A 20,641-nucleotide genomic window follows, 5' to 3' on the forward strand; every position below is an offset into this window, starting at 1 on the left:
GATATGAGGTTTGTAGACTAGTGAGATTCTTTCGTATGTTGAATCTTAACCTGTTCCTAATGGTGGGAGTGCTGAAGTCCTGTATCTCACTGTGATCCCGTACTTCGGTATTTGCATAAAATGGCAGTTCTGTATATTCTTTTGGCTAACTGTAAATATAAATGTTTCATATTAGCATAGTCGAATTTTTTGAGGTACAGCCATTTGTGTGAGATTAGAAAAAACAACTTTATTTCTAAGAACTTGTAAAAAAAAAAAAGTATTTTCAATAAAATTCCCTACCTCACCTCTGTTGTGCAGAAATTATCCCATTTTACTATGTTTAATTTTCCAGCTTCATTTTTAAACACAAAGAAGATGCCTTTTCAGTTATTGGCAAAACATTGCCAATTTTTAACAAATCAGTCAAATAGTGGGATGCATGAAAGGCTGAAGTTTAATTGGTTTCCTTTGCTTCCTTTACATTCTGGTGATCAGGTATTTGATACCTAAAAAGCAAATTCTAGAAATGTTATGCCCTCTTACGGTGCTCCCTCACTCTACCCTGGGGTGGAGAGGCTGTAATTTTATTGTATAGTGACTGGCGCCGCTTCATTTTATTTTTTATTTCATTTTCTTTTATTTGTAGCAGTGGGTAGTGTGGGGGGGAAGGGGTGAGGGGGTGGGTGACAAGAGCATCCCAAGGGTCTCTGTAAGACCTCAGGGGAAAGGTTCCCAATCCTTGTTTTGCAGTGAAGGGGACGGAGCAAACGCTTTGTTTGCTTTCTTTAGTTGGGATGTAAATGCGCATCCCCACAATTGGTTTTAAAATAAATGTTTAAAAGACAAAGTTATGCCGAACTAAACTAGCTAATTCATTCCTCCTTTCTCTGAAATACTTAACTCCCTTACATCTTTAAAAAAATATATATATAATTAATGCCAGGAGCGTTCTCTCGGATTGGTACTGGGAATGACCGTTTCTCTGGCCTCTCCTAAGGTGGATACAGCAAACCCAAATCACATTTTTAACCTTAAAAGTTCCAGTACTTGGGTTTGATTCCTCTACCTTCCTGCACTTAGGACACCGTTTTCTTCCCATAGTTCAGAGATTGCATTTTTTGACACCGCCTCTAAAATGCACTTTCTGAAGCTGTCTGCTGGTGGGGGTCCCCATGGGAGGTGGGGGAGAAAAGGCACCCTGCTGTGTGTGCCGGGAGCCCTTCCTCTGCAGAACGCTTCTTTTTCACTTACGTGCAAGAAATGGAGAGCTGAGAGGAGAGTTCTAGGAAATGGCACTGGTTCCTGCTGAACTTTGTGGAAAAAGCACTAATTTTCAACCCAAATAATCTCAAAAGACACTGGATTTTCTGGGCTCAATGTCTGCTTCCTTGAGAAAAAAGGCTGTGTATTTTGAGATGCAAATTTTTACATCATGTTGCTGTTTGTAGTTTCAAGACCAGTGTAAAATATCTGGGTTGGCATCCCAAAGAACCCTCCCTTTTCCTCAGATTTGAGCAACAGCTCGGAGCTTTAAATATTACTGAGTAAAAGAAATGCTAGGTATCCCCTAGAAGGATAAAAGGACAGCATACTTTCAGGTTCTCAAATTTAAGCTCTAGATTTCGAGGAAGCTTGGCATCCCAGCAAAGTGCTCGTACCTACTACTTAGCAGCCTGCACGTTTTGTAAGGGGGTCCTCACTGCTGTTAGAAATGAAGACTGTGCCCTTTTTAAAACATTAGCGCCTGCCCTGTTCCAATACTATAAATAACTAAGCAAGTGTGACCCTCCTCAGTGAGTCACTTTTCATTGAAAATAAAGGTTTTCAAGGTTTCTCACCCTTTCCCCTTATCACATTAGACACCTTATTACAGGTATCTGAATTACCTGGATTGTGATGTGAAAATCTATGATCCTAACAAGTAAGAAATATGCAAAGTTAGACTTGATTATAGAATGTTGTACTAGACTGGACTCAGGCGAGTGACCCGAGGCACCCAAACCACCCTGCTTCTTGGTTTAGCTGGGTCGGGATGTAATCAATCGCATCCCTCCTGTTCTCCAGCGTCATTAAGCTGAAATACCTTTGTTGCAAGTGCTGGCCTTAACCAAGCACCTCATTCTCTAAGTCTGGTTAAACAGAAGCAAAAATGTGCTTTCACATTTTGATTAAAAACTCAGGTCAAAATTTTACAGACATTGAAGTTGGAGACTAATTTTAGTGTAAACAGCTGGATTAAACATTACATTTAAATTGCAAATAACTAATAACCTTAATATTGGAGAACTCAGACTTTAACAAAAGATGTTAGTATTGCTTATAAAATGTGCATAAGGAGGGGGGTTTGTAATTCTGACATTTTTAAATTACCTGTATATCCTAGAGCATTCCCATTCTTTCCCTGCTTACGGCAGTCACCTCAGTTTCATTTCATGCTAAATAAAACCTCATATTTACTTTGCAGCTTTGTTGGAGACACTACCTTAATCTGAGAAGATTTAATGTACATCATGGAATTATGTACATTCCACTTGAGTTCATATGCCAGGGCTCCTACCTTTATCCTGCACGGTACTTTAACGTGAAGATACCCTAATGTGAAGCTGCCACGGATTTTTTGGCATGAAGACCAAGAGTATTCCTCGAAATGGGACTGTTAACTGTTTGAACTTTGAAGATTACTGTGATGTTAGGATTTCTCTTATACTGGCATAATGTTCTGTCATTGTTATGTGACATTATACCTGCAGAAACTACTAATAAAGAATTTTGCTAGAAGTACTGATTTCTCTCTGCTTTTACAAAGTTTAGACCAACTCTCTGAAGTCAGGCTAGTGGAATAAAACAAAGTTTGAGAGCTATTTGAGTAACTAAAATGTTTAGCGCTGTGGGGAAAGCTGATTTATATAAAACTTAGAAATTCCTTCTTTGCTTTTGGTAAAACACTAATTTTCATGCTACCGCTGGCACTGAAGTCAGGGCCTTGAATTCTTGAGAGCCGAGCCCTTAACTGAGTTTTACTGCAGCTCTGCCCGGAGCCCAGGTGCTCACAAAGGTGTTAGGCTCGCCACATTTGGATGCGGTGAAAACAATTTTCGGTTTCTACAGTCTCTCATTCCCCTGAAATTTTAAATTTGAAAAATACTCAGAAAGAAGCCTTATCAGAAAAAGGACAGCCTGAATAGTAATACCTGCTTATTTTTTTGTTGTTTTATTAATACATAATAATGTTCTTCAAATTTAATTTTGAGCTAGTTATACTAACTGTAGAAATTATTTCAGATGGAGACTGTTACATGTCATCTAATTACACAGTGCTCACTCAACAGTTTGAGTTTCAGAATCAAATTTGCTGTTCTATTTCAGATTAAGGCGATTGAAAAAGAGCAGCAAGTGTCCAGTGACTCCAACAGCACTTTACAGCCTTTGCAAACAAGGGAAAGGTAACACTCCTCTGCTTTTGCTGCTCTGTACCGGCAAACAGAAGGGTGAGAATTACAACACATCGCTCTGAACGCAGAAAATGTGCCACTCCATGACACAAGAGTAGGTTCAGGGGGAATTGTACTGATGCGTATCGATACCCGACGGGGGGCAGTAAGGAAGACAGAGCCAGATTCCAGTGCCACCAGTGACAGGACAAGAGGCAGTGGGCACAACTTGACACACAAGACAGCCTGTTCAAACATAAAACATCTTTACTATGAGGGTGGTTGAAGACTGGAACATGTTGCCTGTTGAGAGGCTGTGGAGTCTCCATCCTTGGTGATACCCAAAGCAACCTGCTTTAGGCAACCCTGCTCGGAGCACTGGGGTTGAACTAGAGCATCTCCAGAGGCCCCTTCCAACCTCAACCATTCTGTGACCTGAAACTGTCCAAAAAATGCACTACTTTGTTGAGAAAAGACAGTCATGAAGTTTAGATTCATAATTCTAGCCAGACTAGGAAATGATCTCAATGTAAGCTTAACAAAGATGCACATGTGTACACCTGGGTATCTCTCGTCACTATCACTACAGTATCTCATAGTGATACCGTACCTCAGTAACAAAGAAACAACATATGTACGCAAAAACTAGTTATTTTTTTCACCAGCTAAAAATTAAAGGGCCCATCTAGCTGAATTAAAGCTTCAGCATGTTTTGTGCCAATATAGTTACATGGTTTGGGGTTCCTTTGGGATCATCACAGGCACACTTAATGACATATCTATGAGTTTGAGAAGAGCTTCCCGCAAAGCCTTCACAGCTCTTTCAGCTCTGGAATGCCTTCTGCCAATAGCATACGTTCCATAGCTTTTTACAGACAAACTGACACTACAACTTACCTTGCCTGTCACATACCGGTGATGGCGATGTGTGGGGGTTTTTTTCTCTTAAAGTCTCTCCAAATACAACAAAACGCGGCCCTGTGGTCACAGTGAAGGAATGCCCACTCCAATGAGCACAAACATTGCAAAAAACATTACTTTAATCATACTGCTGTCTAATAGAGTCTTTGTACATAATTGCTCTCTAATATGCTGTCACTTTTAAGTCCAGTTCCTTCTGATCTTTTTTCACATATGGAAAATGTATTCTCATTTGGCAAGAGTTTTGAAAAATTCACTGTCTTCCTTTCACAAAGGGATGGTCCAGCAACTGCAGAGCAGAAGGGCGTTCATGTTGATCTCTGCATTAAGGGTTTGAAAAATCAGTACATAAAATGAATATGCATGCCTGTGATGTAGAATCTAAATGCAAACTTAGCCTTTTTTATTTGTCATTTCTCCAGTCATTACATATTTTTAGGTTTTTTTATAAAGCTGGTAGAAAGGAAGGCAGGATTTATGGGAAGAGACTGTTGGAATTTATGAATTATAAAACTGAAATATTTTATTAATACAGAAATCATTCTTTGTTCCTCTAAATTCCTTGGAAAACTTTGAATAATTGTGCTAATGTGGCCGTTTCAGGTGCACCATAAATGTATTTAAGGAGGGTGACAATTGTTTGATCCTGTGTCAATCAGGCTGTTCTGTCATCTCCAATTAATGTCATGCATGTTAAGGAGCCCATATGGAATTACAGTACTGTAATTACAATATTGGCTTGCTAAAGCCAAGGGCTTTGGGCTTTTTGAACCCTCAATTTGGAGAAAAAAAGAGGGGAAGGAGTAAAGGACACTGATTTCTTAAATAATAAACTAACGGGGAAGGTGGGATGAGGGAGGCATTTATATTTAGGACATGGTGAGATTATACGTTAAAAGTTTGCAACACGTGCATCCTGACTTTGGAAAAGTTAAATACTTTATTTTTAAAGGTAAATGCTTTATATCTGTATCTTCGCTTCAACCAACAATTCCTTCTGCCTTTTAAACACTGTTCTCTCTGAATCAAAGTATATATGATGTTGCTATATACAGTCCACAGTTTTTCCGGTTATTCTTATATGGCCCACAGGAACAGTAACCATACCATAACAATTCTAATCCAGGGATCAGAAATCAGGTGTCCTGCCTCCAAGACCACTGCCATACCCACTAAATAACTTGTTTCTCTCTAGTGCTCAAATCTGGTCTTTAGAGATATGTAAAAGCCTGCTTTTAATTTTATAGAGACTATCCATAATCAGGAACTTATCTCTTGAAATTGATAGTCTATTTAAACATCTGTGACAAAGCTGATATTTAAAACACAAAAATAATTCTTATAATGGGTGAATGCTGGTGTTTTGGGGTTTTTATATAGAGGACTTTGTGTTTCGAATAAGTATGTATTTCCTGGACTGGCAGTGATAATAGATTTTTCTACTGCAGAAGATAAGAACTGAGTGAAAGCTCTTTCATTTCGAATGTTGTCCTCAAAACAACTTGCCTGACGGAGCCCAGACTCAGCCAATGTGATACTGGAACAGCAAGGCACAGCAAAGACATTTATCAAGCATTTTGTGTAAAACTCAATGGTGCCATGTTTCTGCATGAAAATTACAGGGAAAGTAAATTCTGAGTATACGGCATACAAAAATAGACTGTGTAAGGGATTTTTTTATACCATTATGGAGGGTAAAGCTCTTCTATGTATACTATTATTTAAAGGCTTTCCTGAAATGTTGAAAACCCTATGCTTTTACAAAACAGTCATATGTACCATATAAGAGGTAACCTAAGCTCCCACCAACATTCTCTATGATACAAACTATCTGCATTTTTCCTTTCATTTTTCAGGTAAAAATCTACATACCTGGTTAAACACGCATGCACAAAATCCACTGCAGTGCCGGAGAATCGATCAGGTAGGGAAGGCATCAGTCCTCTGTGGGCTCCAATATAGAACATGGCTGCTATCCTGTCCATGGAAGCCAGTGGCGGTTTTCCTGTTGCCATCTCAAACACAGTGCAGCCAACGCTCCAGATGTCTGATTTTCTTCCATATCCAGATTCATTTATAACTTCTGGTGCCATCCAGTATGGAGTCCCGTGCACAGACTTGAGCATCTCACTCTGTGTGCCACTGAGGCTTACCCAGGCCAAACGCCTGGCACAGCCGAAGTCAATTAGCTTTACTATACCATTTGGCATGAGCATAATGTTATTGCCCTTGATATCTCTATGGACCACACAATTGTCATGCAAATATGCAACCCCTTGCAGAATTTGTTTTGTATACTTACAAAGGACAATTTCTGGCAATGGACCAAAACGATTAATAACACTAGAAATTGAGCCACCAGGAACAAACTCCATGAAAATGCTTAAAATGTTGTCTTCCAGACAAGTTCCTAAATAAGTTACAATATTGACATGCTTCAATGTCTTCAAAAGATCAACTTCCTCATGAAACTTCTGATACTCCTTTTCTGTAGTGAGTTGATCTGATGTATCCAAAACAACCTGTTTTACAGCTATTAATTGCCCCTGGCTTGTCAGACCGCAATATACCTACAATGAAACTAGCATTTATTAAAACGAAACATGAAATAAAACCGAGCAGTTACTTATTTTAAATAGTATCGTTGTATTATTTGTCATGTTTCATGTCTCATTGTATAATCCAAAATATTTATTTGTTGAATGGGACAACAATCAGTTACAAGGTAAGATGTAGCTCAAAGATGACCAGCGCATCTCTTAACATATTCAGACATTAACTTACCGTGCCATAGGCTCCCTTTCCAAGGACTTCACCTCTTGTCCACATGATAGGATCTTTGTTAGTTAAACTGCTTCCTGGTAATTTAGCAGATTTGTCAAAGTTTAGCAGGTCACTTTCTTCATTTGATGCCAGAAAGGCTTTACTGTAACTCTGCTTGAAGATGATGGTCAGTGCGGAGAGAAAGCAGGGAGGAAAAGAAAGGCTTTGTATTATCCTTACATCTTTTAAAAGGAGTAATTTTTACCTGGCATGACTCTTCTCTATAGATTTATATTTATTTATTTAATTATTTAATCATATATATACTCACTTGTCAGTTCATCAACACAATTGCTATACTACATAAATATTTTCAAGTATATATCACAATAGTGCATAACCAGAAGACTATAGCATGACATCTTTTTCCAGTGAGAGGAAGACAGACAGAAGGAACACTTAAAAGAACAGGATATATATCTGCTTCCTACATTTTTTTTGTCACATAGGTACAGTTTGCTAAGCTGAAGAATGAATATAACTATCACCTTGCTCTAGGTAACGTATGTAACCCAAGTCTCCTGAAAACAATTTGGACATGATTTCAGAGGAAGAGCCTGCTTTGGAAAGACAATAATAATTACTCCATCTAGCCATGAATCTCCCTAGGAGAAGTGAGAATGGGGACATGATTGGCACCTGTGTCTGCAGAAGCATAAGGAAGTATATCAACATGTAGTGAAAGAAATTTCCTTATAAATTTGTAATTTAAATAGACAAAAAGCTAACAGGGCCAAGGAGAAGCAATACCGGTAGATAAACATGGTAGTAGGTGAAGGTTCTTAACTGACTTGAGAGCAAGAATCTAAGCCTTCTGACCTTGAAGCTTTGATTAAACATTAATTAAACAGCCTTGAGTCTGTCTGATAAGCCAATACCTAGAAAAGTATCTGGTTGCACTCAGAGATTCAAGAAAATTGCCCTTTTGGATATACAAGAACCATTTGCAGTGTCTTTTCATACTCCTTAGGTGTCAAGATCTTTTGCCTTGCCCCAGCACCTTCTTATACATGCTCTTCAGTTAAAATAGCCTCTCCTTTTTAATCGCTAAAATTTCTAAATTTGTCTTAACCCCCATATAAGCCTTGACAGCTATTGCTGTCATGCCTTAGTACCACATGGCTTGCGTCCTGACATGCAGCCTCTAAAATGGGCTCTCAACTGAGCACTGGAACAATCAGTGGGCAGCTGGCCCAAGGAAAAGACATTCAATCATTAATGAGCACACATTTCCTATCTTTTATCCAAACTTGTGTTGAAGCATCAATCAAAGGAGCTAGCAAGTTACAAGAATTTACTTTTACCTTCTCTGGAGCACTATTTACTATTGCTCCATCTCCATTTATCATATTTTCATCTTCTTTAGTATGTGTATTTTGCATTTTAGAACCTGTATTTTTTGTTCGTGAAGAGTTGATGTCCTTTTCTTCAAGCACTAGCAATTCTTCAGCCAGACAACAAAGCAAGTCATCGGTCACATCCTTATTATCTGCCCAGGACAAAATGTTTTGACTTGTCTGGAAACTGGGGCTTGTAACATTTTTTGTCGGAATCACTGAACGCTGAGTCAATTCATTTGCCAAACCACTATTTTGAGGTGTGTATGCCCAATTGGGATTTAATTTTTTTGTAAGGGAGGGACACTCCAGTCTATCTGAAAAGGGCAATACTTCACATTTATTATTAGACTTGAAGGAGGCCTGGTCTGATTCCAGGCCTTTGCAGCCATCCATATCCACCCTGCACTGGGGTACACAAATGTTGTGCTCTGTCATTAGTAGATGGCTACTTAGAGCAACACATTCTCTGTAGTCTTTATCACTGAACTGAAGAAGATTCTGGCTACTTGTAGCAGCTCTCTGATGGTTGGATATATCCTGACTGTCTAAAGACTGCTCCAAGGAAGCTTCTTTAACAGTTGATAAGTTTGAATTTGAAAAAATTTTATTTTGCTTAGTAGATTGTGAAAGTTCTTCTAAAAATGTAAGCTGATGGTCTGTGTCTTCATGAAACAATGTCATACTCATTGAAGTGTTTATTTGAAAATCTGAATCAGAAGTTATTACATTATCTTGCTCTGCGTTGCTGTCACTCAACTTGGTACTTCCGTCCTTTGTAGTTAAACCTTTCTGCTTTTGTTTAGTGCCAGGTATGGTCTTCTTTGGCTTAGAATATGTTCTCTTTTGAGTATTTCTTACTCGGCTGCTCTGTCTCCCTTTGCTGCAGGTAGATCTGCAGGTGCTAGCAGTACATCTCCCAGATGGAGGAGAACAAACATCTCTATAAAATCTGTTCTCATGTTCATCAAGCTCACGCATGTGGGAATAGACAGGAGTTCCAAACATTTCATAAATACCTGGGCCTTTGTCATTTGAGTTTATTTTCTTGAACATGTCACTGTACTTCAGATCTACAAAATTTGAAGCAGACTCTGCATGTGGTAGAGAAAGTGGAGTAACAGCTGTCTTTAATGTAACTGACCTTTTACAACTGCAGGAGAAACTTTGCTTTTTAAGTTTCTGAGCACTCTGAGCAAAATGGTCTTTGCCTGCTTGAGGGTGTTTTTTTTGACGCTTCAGGGAAGTCTCAGATTCCAGATGTGGCAGTTCCAAAGATGGGAAAATCTGATTCTTGGCATTACATTTTGTGGAAATCTCATCAGAAGCAACTAAGTCTTCAGATACCTTTATCTTGCTACTCATTTTAGATTTTCTGTTCATCTTTATTTTACTTTTGTCATTTTCTTTGCGAGCAAGAATGTTGAAGCTCCGAGTAACATGAGGAGGCAGGCTACGAATGACACTCTTTTTTGTGGCAGGTTCTTTAGCAATGTGTGGTTCCCTAGCTGGTTCTTGTTCAGAGAATGTAACATGAACAACAGGTACAAGCTCACTTTGATCTTTTGAAGTTGCTTCTGACATTGCTTCTTTTTCCACTTCAAATCCAGAGAGACAAACATTATTTTCTGTCTGTTTTACAGAAGGATCTTGCACTTCTACTCTGGGAATTCCTGCAGATAGAGAATAATCTTCTAAGGCATGGTAAGCCTCTCTCATTTCAGTTTTACAGGAAGAATCTAAACCGTGAATGTCAAGCACAAAGTTTGCACTCTCATCTTCATGTGGTCTATAATCCAGTATCATCTCTGTAGCATTTCCTTCTTCTAGACCAGTTCTACAGCAATTCTTTGCTCTTCTTTCCTCATCACCAGCTCTCAAGACATCTCTGTTGCTTGACATTTTAAGTGTTGTCTGAACTGTAAATATTCCACAGTTTATCAGAGCATTACCTGAGCTCAAATAGGGATGACTATCATCATAGAAACTGGCTTGCGTCATAAAATCTATGTTCTTACAAGCCACTGAAAACTGGTACTTCATCTGGTCATTCTTTTCAGTATTTGTAGCTACATCACCTTCCCTCCACTTTAAATTGCTTTGAATTTCTTCTTTCTTGTTCCTAGGGTACTTATAATAGTTACTCATGCTGAAGTAGTACAGGTCTTTCACTGGAGTCAACTTATCAGAAATGGTAGCCACAGTCAGTTTTGATGACTTTTCAGTGTGCATTTTTAACAGCTTGTCTAACTGATACTGGTAAAATTTAGTAACTGGTTTTACAGGCTGAGGAATAGAGTTCATAATATTCAAAATATTTCTGATGTTGGTGCTTTCATTGACAATATTATCCTCTAGAGGAGCAAGATGAATTGTTCTTAGAGGCTGAAATGTCACTGGTGGCAAATGAAACTGTAATTTCCATAAAAACCGTTAATAATGTGCTACACAACAGATGCAGGTAAAATCTAATCACTAAGAACCAAGTAGAAAAGGATTATTCTTTTATACATTCCCATATTTAACCAAGATGAAGTATAATATCAAAACCCTGAGAAAATACCTGAATTTTCTCACATCCAGAATTATTTCTAAGTATTTCACAGTACAGAAAGTGGGATCTTTTGCTATTAAGCACAAGTCATTCTCCATGATTTAAAAATAATAAGCTTCGTCTGCACATACAAATCATGTTGTCAGTTACTAACTATGTTATATGCCACATAGAATGTTTGCTACAAGAATTCATAGGCTGGTCAGTGGGTTCATGTGCCAAATTTTCTTTCTTTTTGTGCAGTCTCACTGAATGAGAGCACCACTCTTATGCTGATACTTAAAGTCTTTTTATGTAACCCTCCAAAGTGTGCCGGCACCCATAATTACATTCCCAATGGAACTAGATCTCATGTAAGCAATTTTTAAAAAGAAAAAGCTAGACATTTATAACAGAATGCTGTTTTATCCATGGAGAAAACAATTATTACAAATTATTTATCGGTTTTAAAAGACATTATTATAAGTCTAAACATACAGATCTTCCATATGTTTAGTGTAGTCTTATAAAATTCCATAAACCATGTTATATGGACCACAGATTTAGCTCACAGAGTTTTAAGTACATTAGAAGATGGCACAGTCTGCACTTCACTATCAGTGAAGTTAAACGGATAGCTAGGCAAAGGCCATTTTTATATGGCAGCTAACACAGCAGTCTGTTGGGGGGGGGGGATGTATTTTATTATTCCTCCCTTCTACCTTCTCTTCCCATCCCATTAATTGAAAGGTATCACGTATCTTTGAAAGAGTACAGATCTGAGAATTTGAGTAGTTTGTTGAGATTATTCAGATGAACAGGGAGAATAATTTCCTAAAAATAATATTTCTCTGCTTTATTTTGTAGGAAATGGAGAAGAAATAAGCTTGAATATACTGTATATTTTTATGCAAATGAATGCAATAGAAATAATCACACAGTCATATGCTCTGAGTACTCATTTGCATGTCTATATTCAACATCAGTTTGCAATCTGCAGGAAATTTTTGTTTGCATTCCAAGGGCAAACTGAGGTTTGAATGTGCCAGGAAACACAATGTGTGCCGGTTTGAAATTTACAATTCTGAAGGCTTTGTCTAGTCTCCGCAGCATTAATATGAATGCTCAGTTTATCCCAAATTATATGCCTCTAGAAATCATCAGAGTCTAAGACATGAAATAAAGCTGTATTAAATCATAATGAGGTCAGCTAAATTATTTTTCTTAAAGATTTCCCTCCATTTGAAATGTTTTTTCCATAGCCCTTTTTATGACCTTCTGTCAGAACTCTTGCTATTACTTCTATATTTTTCTTTACTTTTTTCCTGTGAATACTGTTGTATTCTTCAGTGGTTTCACTAAAGTATACAGCTGATTCAGTAAGTTAAGTCTTTTGTACAAAGGGCTATTAACTACTATCTGTAAACACCAAATTATCTTTTTTCTAAATACAGTATATTTGATCTTTTGTAACTTTTAAGGCTCATGTCGTGTGAAGCACTGATACATGTAAAATTTCTAGCTTATTTCTAAGTACAAAAGTTTTGTCAGGAATCCTATTTACACTTATCACAAAATTTCATGTCAAATATGTTTAATCCTAAGACATTTTTATTTGCTAACACAATAAATTTCAGCAATCATCTACTATCAGGATTGTTCTTCAGTTCAGCTTCAATTTTACCTTACCACTCAATACAAGAAAATTGTGTGTTTTTTTTAAATTTGGCAAAACTAGACATCTAACGTTTAACATATAGGATGTACATACTTTAACGTATTTCTATAATAAGTCACATATTTCTATTTTAAAAGGGTTTATAACTTTTCGAATGTCCAACCCTTTACCCCCCCAAATCCCTGATGTAACACCTTACCGACAAATTGCTGACATACACCTGAAGATTTGCTGACATATATATATAAAATATATGTAAAAATACTTGATGTTCATAAAAAAAAGACTAAGCAGAGGAACATACTTTTTCTGTATTTCTATTTTTAAGGTTTTGAAAGCATATAGTATTTTTAACAGTGTTCAGTTTTATACATAATACCACCTTACCTCAGATCTCTTGTTCCTGGTTTTTAGCATTGTTACATTTAACCCTTAAAAGTAAAAAAAAAATGAAATGTTAATTTGAAATTCTTAAACAGACTACAATTTTCATTATAAACTAATTTCAAATTGTAGGGTTCTGGGGACCAAGAATCTGTCTGATGTGTGGTTGCAGGACTATGCTATAAATCTGCTATGCAGAAAAAAGTTACAAGTTGAAATTTAATTGATACTGAACTTCACAGTTCCATTTTCTAGAGAAAACTATAAAATATGATAATTTTAAAACATATTGACTCTAATAATTTAAGGAAATATTTCTCCTCAATTTCAGATGTTTGCTACCTTCGATATGTGGCTAATTAATACTGCCAGTATGAGGAAAAAATTAAAGAGATGCCATCATGGCCCCACTCCACAACAGAGAATTACACTTTACATTTCCTGGGCTCGATTTCATTATACAGGAATGGTGTCATTGCTCCTCTTTGTCTCCTTCATTTTGCAAACACACACACACACGTAACTAAAGCAGAGGGTCAACATGGCTGAAGACTACATGAGGAAGCCTGACAGACATAAAGACAACTTAAAGTTTAAAGAAGAAAGACTTCTACAGCTTTGCCATCTAATTTGATAAGCAATATATAATTTATTTAAAACGTGTGACTTTGAAAATGGAACTTACTTTGTTGTATTTGTGTATTTATTATCTGAATATCATCTAAATCCATAACTGATTTCGAAATGTTGGATTGTGGGCAGGAGGCCTGTAGCAGAAAGCTGAAGTCAAAGTCATGCCCTACGTTCTCTTTCTTCAGGAAGAACGGTAAAGAAGTGTGATGTCTCATCTGTAATGCTAACTGATTTTCACTTGGAAAACATGCCACTTGTTGATCTGGCCACGGTCTGGATATTGGTGCCATTTGGCTAAAGGGCAAAACCAAAAGAATAAAATACAGTGTGAAAATAATGTGGAAAGAGCCTCCTCAGTTCAAATAATCATATGACTGGAGAACAATGTGAACAAGAAGTTTGTAAGATCCAAGAATGCCAAAGTATGTTTTCTTTCTTCTTCCATCTGGGAAGTTGTGGCTCTCCCTGGAAGCATTCTATTGCGATGCCAGAGATTGACTACAAGTGAGAATGAATGACAAACGATGTAAACCAAGCAACAATAGGAATGGAAAAACTTATTGTCCACCTTCCCTTTCTTGACAAAAACTAATTGCTTCCAGTATGTATTTTTTATGAATCACCAGGAAAGGATGTCAGAAGAATTCTGAAGACCAGATGTGCCTTTGTTATTTACAAAATATGCTATGGCCTGCCTGAAAGAATAGAGGTTGTGCAGGCAAACCTCAGATTTCTGCCACCTGGTTTCTGAAGAATGAAAAATCCAAATATGGAAAAAGATAAATACTGTGACAGAAAAGAGGTACAGAAGTACAGTCCGAATTAATCTTGAAGTTGTACGCAAGATAATTGTCTGTTCTTAATAAGTCAAATGCTGATGTTAAACCATATACGATATGTTTTTTCATATTGTACAAAATAATTTGTTCATCTAGTGTAATATCCTGCTTCCAGCAATGGCCAATAATTGACAGTGGGAACACAGAAACACTACACAACATATATAGCTGTATTTAACATCCGGCACTAAGGAAATCTTTTCTTGCTTATAGACTACTACCTGCTTTGTCTCCATTTTTGCATACCCAACTGCAAATCAAATATTCATACTACTTACCTGGTTTTTCCTAGAGCTTTGTATGGGTGATGCATTTCTTTGATTATCTTATCTGCATTCTGAAGAGCAACACTTCCACAATCTGCAACGATACAATAGTATTTGCATAAAAGCAGTAATAGTCACTGACCAGTAACACAATGCAGATGCAGTTATTTTTTAACATTAAAATATTATTATAAAGAAATACAGGAAGTAACTATCGGGAAAGAAAAGAGCATGTTTTATTTTACTGAAATACCTATATATAATTCCTGTTGTAATTTTTGGAAATGTGAATGCATAAATCCGAGTTATTCTTAGTTATTTAAGTAAATGTATTAATTCAATGTACTATAAAAACAAAGAACATCTAAAAAAATTCCAATTACAGCTCCTATTTCAGTAGAACAGAATATAAGAAAAATATTGACAGAAACTCTACAAAACTAGAACATTTAAAAATAGGAAAGCTATGAAAACCAAAACAAATATTGGAGCTTTTCAAAGGTGGAAAATAACTCTGAGTTTGTTTTCAAATTTTTTTGTGGCTGCTTGCTTTTGACAAGTAGCCAGATTTCAAGTTAACATTGTCCTTTTTCTTCTTCAGATGCCACATGTTACACTTCATACATATAAACTTTGGTAAGACTACCTTTTTTGCTTCTCCTCTTATTTTGTTGGTTTTCAGACATGCTGTCCTTAGATATATTAAGGTCCAGAAACCTGAAAAAAGGTTTTGTTAATTTATTTACAATTCACATGTACAAAGTAGTACTTTATATTTCGTTATTTCAGAGCCATAAGACAAAAGCAACATTTAAAAAGTACTTGAAATTATTAAAAATATTATAACTTAACATCTAATGTGCTGTCCCGTAAATACACAGAACCAAAGAGTCCAGACAGTTTTTATTGCTAAAAACTCAACATATGCCATGTTGAATATGACACGAAAGCTGTCAGTATAATTTTGCTGATATCAACCTTGCTGTCGGACCAGAAAGTCAACACTTCACGTTTGTGAGATAATTGCATTTTTAACATATTACTGAGAAACCAAATCTGAATTAAACTTATATCTTTCTTTACTTGGTCAAAACCGTCTCTCAGCAAGAGGTTCAACATCCAAAACTTTCTGAGCACAGAATAGCTTGTACACTGCAGCCTCAACAAATCTTTTTGATCGCTTATTCCAAAGAAACATGAAGTCAACTGTAATCTTTCTATAAATTTCAGAGCAGTATACCATTTACTTTGTAAATAATTTTTAAGCATCTTTAGAAGTAATTGTCCCATAATACAGTATGGTTTTAAACACATGTTCAAAATTTAGCTGGGCAGTGTGTCCAGACTGGTTTGCCTGAAAACATTAACAAAAATCTCATTGACATCGACAAGGTATAAATTCCACTCTTTATCTCAGACCTATTACAAATTCATAAATGCATGAATAGCAATGTATTATTTCTGAATATTTACAAAGGTAAATTTTTTAGGTGTTTAAAAATTGTACACATTATAAAAAATAAAAAATAACTAGCATTGCCTCTTTTGTTGCCATTGAATTTCTGGGATGCATGCCAGGCATCTGAATAAATTTGATATAACCAAGACTCAGTAGCCAAGACAGAGTTAGCCTATGAACTTATTAGTAGTTAACTTTTGTTTCTCACTTAAAGCTATTGCATTGTCAGAAACAGTATCTTAACCATGAGTGTACCTTTCTGTGAGCATCTTAATACCTCTGTATGTCTAGAAAAATATATTACTGAAATTGTACTACTTTTATAAAACCAAAACACCTTAAAGCTTACATTAAATTACTATGACAAACATTTGATATTTTAAATCCTGGTTGTTCAGAGACATAACAGTAGCTCAAGAAAATGAACAACAGAGTTATCCGTGCACCATCCATAGTCTCGGACTGTAAACTGCTGGCCTTCAATGAGGATGTATGAGCTCTGTACACCTACGACAGGCTTAAAAGAGATTTCCATCAGGATTCCCAAACAGTGCTTTGATATCTTTAGAGATCAGTTTTCCAACTTTGAATCAGTCCATACACAGATTAATTTATCCATAAATAATCGCTTGCATATTGCAAGTTATGCTTTTACAGTCTTTCTAAATTCAGGCATAAACAGAAGTAAGAATAATGTTCATTGTGAGTACTCATGCCTTGTATTTTCAGTTTAACATAACAGGATTTTCAAGGAGATCCACAAGCCCACAACAGCAAAGTCAAACAATGAACATTTGAAAAAAGCCGGTGTCAGGAAATTAAAACAGCAAGTATTTTCTCTCTTTGGACAATTATTTTCTATACCTTATGTTAACAACTGCATGCAGAAGTAACAGTAGACAGCTAGGTGCTTGTCCAAACTGACAGCAAAGTCATAGTCTACAAGGAAAGTTGTATGAAAGTAGTTTAGTTGCAGTGCAATTTAATTGCACTTGTAGAAAAGAACATGCTTGAGGAAACTCACATACTCGGTAGCCCTGTTGCTGACTTCAGCGAGACCAAGATTTCACAACTGTTCAGATCTTAAAGCACACACCTGTGAAGCAGGACATGCAGATTCTTTTCTCACACCTAGCACGGATGTTTGCATCATCTTACAAAGCTACCTGAGCTCCAGAAATCAGAAATCATAGAAAAAAAACCCTGCTAATTATCTGAAAGTGTAAAGTTTTTCAATACATTAATTCAGTGGGGCACACTTATTTTTGAGATTGTTTTCAGAAATAAAACACAGCATATATTTTGAATTAATTATGCTGTTCATTTAAAACTTTCCGTCTGTTGTGTCTGTATTCCTAATGGTAGCTGATCTAAGTGGTGTTTCTTTCTGAAGAAAATGGTATCTTTTGGTAAAAAAATTAAAACTGACAGTTGTTGAAAAACACTGAAAAGATCAAAATAGAATAACACTCTTCCCACACTTTTAATTGAAAATGCCACCATTGTGATTTTAAGTTTTAATGTTGTTTCATACAACTGTTACCCCCTATACTATATCATCAATACTCAGCCATTACTGAATTCCCACAGTGGGAACAAGCTGTCCCCAAACATTGTTTTTTTCCACATAAAGATGCTTTTATTAGGCTTTACCCTTAAATAGAAGATTGTAATGAACCTTTCTGACAAGTAATCAGCAAAAGAGAAAGGAGCTAAATGTCACCCTCCTGGTTAATATAGCTATATGTGGGAAATATTGATCCTGTTTACAGTTAACATTATTCCTGAATATGGTGAGTAAGTGTACTGGGAACTGTTTCATGGTTATGAAAACATCAACCCTCTTTTCTAAGATTAAACTCAAAGGTTAACAATACCATAAGATGATACTAGCCTTAACAACACAGAACAATCAAAAATTGCAGACTCTTAGAGAAGAAACATAAGAGGGTGAAGTCAAAGGATTTGAACACTTGGAATTCTAGACAGATAATTCTTAAAATAAAATTAATCTCAATTAATAGTTTTGATGGATTTGGGGGTCTTTCCAAAAAATGTAGCGAACTTCTATTTCTCAATTGACAAGAACACCCAATGTAATTAAAGACAGGGAATTGAAACTAATAAAAGAAAATACAATAATGAATATTAGTTAATAACTTTATTAAATAAATAAGATATTGTCAGATATCTTATGTGTATGAATGTTAGTGAATGAATATGAATATGCATATTTAAACATATATGAATAACAGTGTCAAATTCTTACATTGGGTAACTCTGAGTGCTAGACAGGAATATTATGAAGTCCGTAATGGAAAGTTATGTAATAATATGCCTACAAGGAATGATTTTTCTACTAGCTAATCAAATATGTAATATGACAATTTATATTGTATACATATGCATGTTCCTGCTAATGTCATTGAACAGGGTCTAACTTTTTGCACAGCATAAATATCTTACTCCTTTCTGGATTACATGAAATGTTCTGTTGTACTGACATAACTGATATAATGTGGCAGTGGGTTCTCCTATTTAACCGTGTAAGAAATACATATTATGTCCATTTAAAACAATTATCTTTCACAAAAATGTTTCCATGTTCTTGCATTCGCAACTTCAATTTAATTTGCTGCAATACATTCTCCTCTCACACAAAAATACTGCATAACCACCATATACATGCTACCAGACTAAGCTGTTTTAGAACTTAAACTGTATGGCAGGCTAAAAGAAAGGTGGTTTTTTTTTAGAAAATTCTGTTTATGTTTATAAATCCATAGATAGGTAGAACTGTGACAAATAGGGCACCTAGTTGCCCTTATGTTGCTAATTTCTTTACAAAATTTTATTTTGTCCCTGCTCTTTTCCTCACATGTATTTTTACTTTGTTGCTTGTCCTTACACCACTCAACTGAATAAAATACTGTTTTATACATCTTCCACACCTAGTAGTAGATAACATTTTCAACATTTATCACAGATTTTATTACAAGTTATTCCTAACAGCAATCTTGGGTACTACTTCTGGCAGTTGGGATTTTTTCATTTTTTTTGAGTTTCCTCATAAATTCCTATTCTTAGTTTATTTATAAATACATATTTTTTTCCTTTGCAGCTGAGCTCAGGGCTCTCAGTAGTACTGCCAATGTATGGGGAAAAAACACTTAATTTCTAAATATTATCAATGGTAAAATGTATGGAACAGATGGAAAGTAACAATCAATGCATCTGTCATTCCATACGGAATCGTTCCATTTCAAAATCACTACAGAGGTCAGTGGAAATGAAGGGCCTATGTGGCTTTTGTTGGATTCAGTAGTAATTTGCCACTCAATACTGCTAGTCAGGAAAAGAATTAGCCTTTTGCTTCTGATTTTACTAGCAAAAAATATAATTACTTGGAAGCATGTAGCAGCCTTCCCAAAAGACTCATGCATTTATCCTTGATTGAATTAATGTTTATAACAACTTTATATAACATTTTTATCTGAGGAACACGTGTTATTTTATAACTACGTAGCAGACAGACATCAGAGAGTACTGTCATTTGTAGTTTACAGAAGAGGAAACAGATAAAGGAAAATTGAATGACCTCTAGTTGATGACCAAGGTCATCCAATGAACTGTGCAAAAGTAGCTATAGAAGGTAGCACTCTTGATTTCTCTTATGCTAAACACCAGATAATCCATTAAAATGTTTATCCCATTATAGTCTGTTAACAGTCATATTAGATGGTGAACTTCTCCAAACTTTGCAATTTTTTTGGATACACAAAAACCCCTTCAAAATAATAAATGAAAAGGTTCTATAAAAAGGCATAAACAACATCTTACCTGGTGCTTCAGTAGTGAAGTATGAAACAGGCACAGCAACCCAAAGAGAAGTTACAGAGCATTTTTAGCTCACAGCTGTCTTCCTTTGCTGGACAGCAAGGAATTAAAGCAGTAATTACACATACTTTGATTTTATTTTTGGCATGTTTTTCTGACTGCAGAGCCTGTAGTACTCCAGAGGCAGCCTCCTCTGCAGGCAAATCCTGCGGGCACCTCCTGCTACACGAGGCTGTTGAGTTTACACGATGTTGCCGAGGTAACTCCCCCCCCCGGCCCCGGGAGGGGGGCATTTTGCTTGGAGTTTAATTCAGAGAGCGGTAGTGACCTATGAAAACACAAGTTCAACACAAGTTGAACTGAAGGGTAGCATTTGAAGCTCCAACCACAAACCAGTTTTCCCAGCAGCGTATTTCTCTCTTCTGTTTACCTCCATTTATGCTTTTAGTACCTTATCTGTTTCTATGTCATTTTAACTTTGCACTCAGTCCCCTCACCTAAACACTCCCCGATACTCA

The 20,641-nt window shown here is 36.2% G+C and overlaps 2 protein-coding genes across 5 annotated transcripts in view; one reads left to right on the forward strand and one right to left on the reverse strand.

The window, feature by feature from the left end:
* Window positions 1-2, forward strand: part of CCNT2 (cyclin T2) — a 25,452-nt gene extending 25,450 nt beyond the window's left edge. For all 4 annotated transcript variants that reach the window (XM_074595027.1, XM_074595028.1, XM_074595031.1 and 1 more), the window contains one exon: window positions 1-2. This exon is cut by the window's left edge. The gene's annotated coding sequence lies outside the window, so the exon portion shown is untranslated.
* Window positions 3-4,431: 4,429 nt separating this feature from the next.
* Window positions 4,432-20,402, reverse strand: MAP3K19 (mitogen-activated protein kinase kinase kinase 19). Its single transcript, XM_074594776.1, has 9 exons — window positions 20,127-20,402; window positions 15,474-15,544; window positions 14,840-14,921; window positions 13,775-14,016; window positions 13,093-13,136; window positions 8,462-10,906; window positions 7,119-7,268; window positions 6,207-6,904; window positions 4,432-4,654 (listed from the first exon to the last, which is right to left on the reverse strand). The coding sequence occupies exons 2-9, from the start codon at window positions 15,511-15,513 to the stop codon at window positions 4,588-4,590; spliced, it is 3,768 nt and encodes a 1,255-aa protein (XP_074450877.1). The 5' UTR covers window positions 15,514-15,544; window positions 20,127-20,402; the 3' UTR covers window positions 4,432-4,587.
* Between the last annotated feature and the right edge of the window lie 239 nt (window positions 20,403-20,641).

This window comes from Larus michahellis, chromosome 7 (genome assembly GCF_964199755.1).
Source record: "Larus michahellis chromosome 7, bLarMic1.1, whole genome shotgun sequence".
Classification (NCBI taxonomy): Eukaryota; Metazoa; Chordata; class Aves; order Charadriiformes; family Laridae; genus Larus; species Larus michahellis.

Coding starts and splice junctions, on each gene's coding strand:
- MAP3K19 (XM_074594776.1), bottom strand. CDS start 15,513: ATGTCTGAAAACCAACAAAATAAGAGGAGAAGCAAAAAAG. Junction 13,137..13,774: donor AAATACACAAATACAACAAA/GTAAGTTCCATT, acceptor TTTACTTTTAAG/GGTTAAATGTAACAATGCTA. Junction 4,655..6,206: donor GTGCATGCGTGTTTAACCAG/GTATGTAGATTT, acceptor CCCTTAATGCAG/AGATCAACATGAACGCCCTT.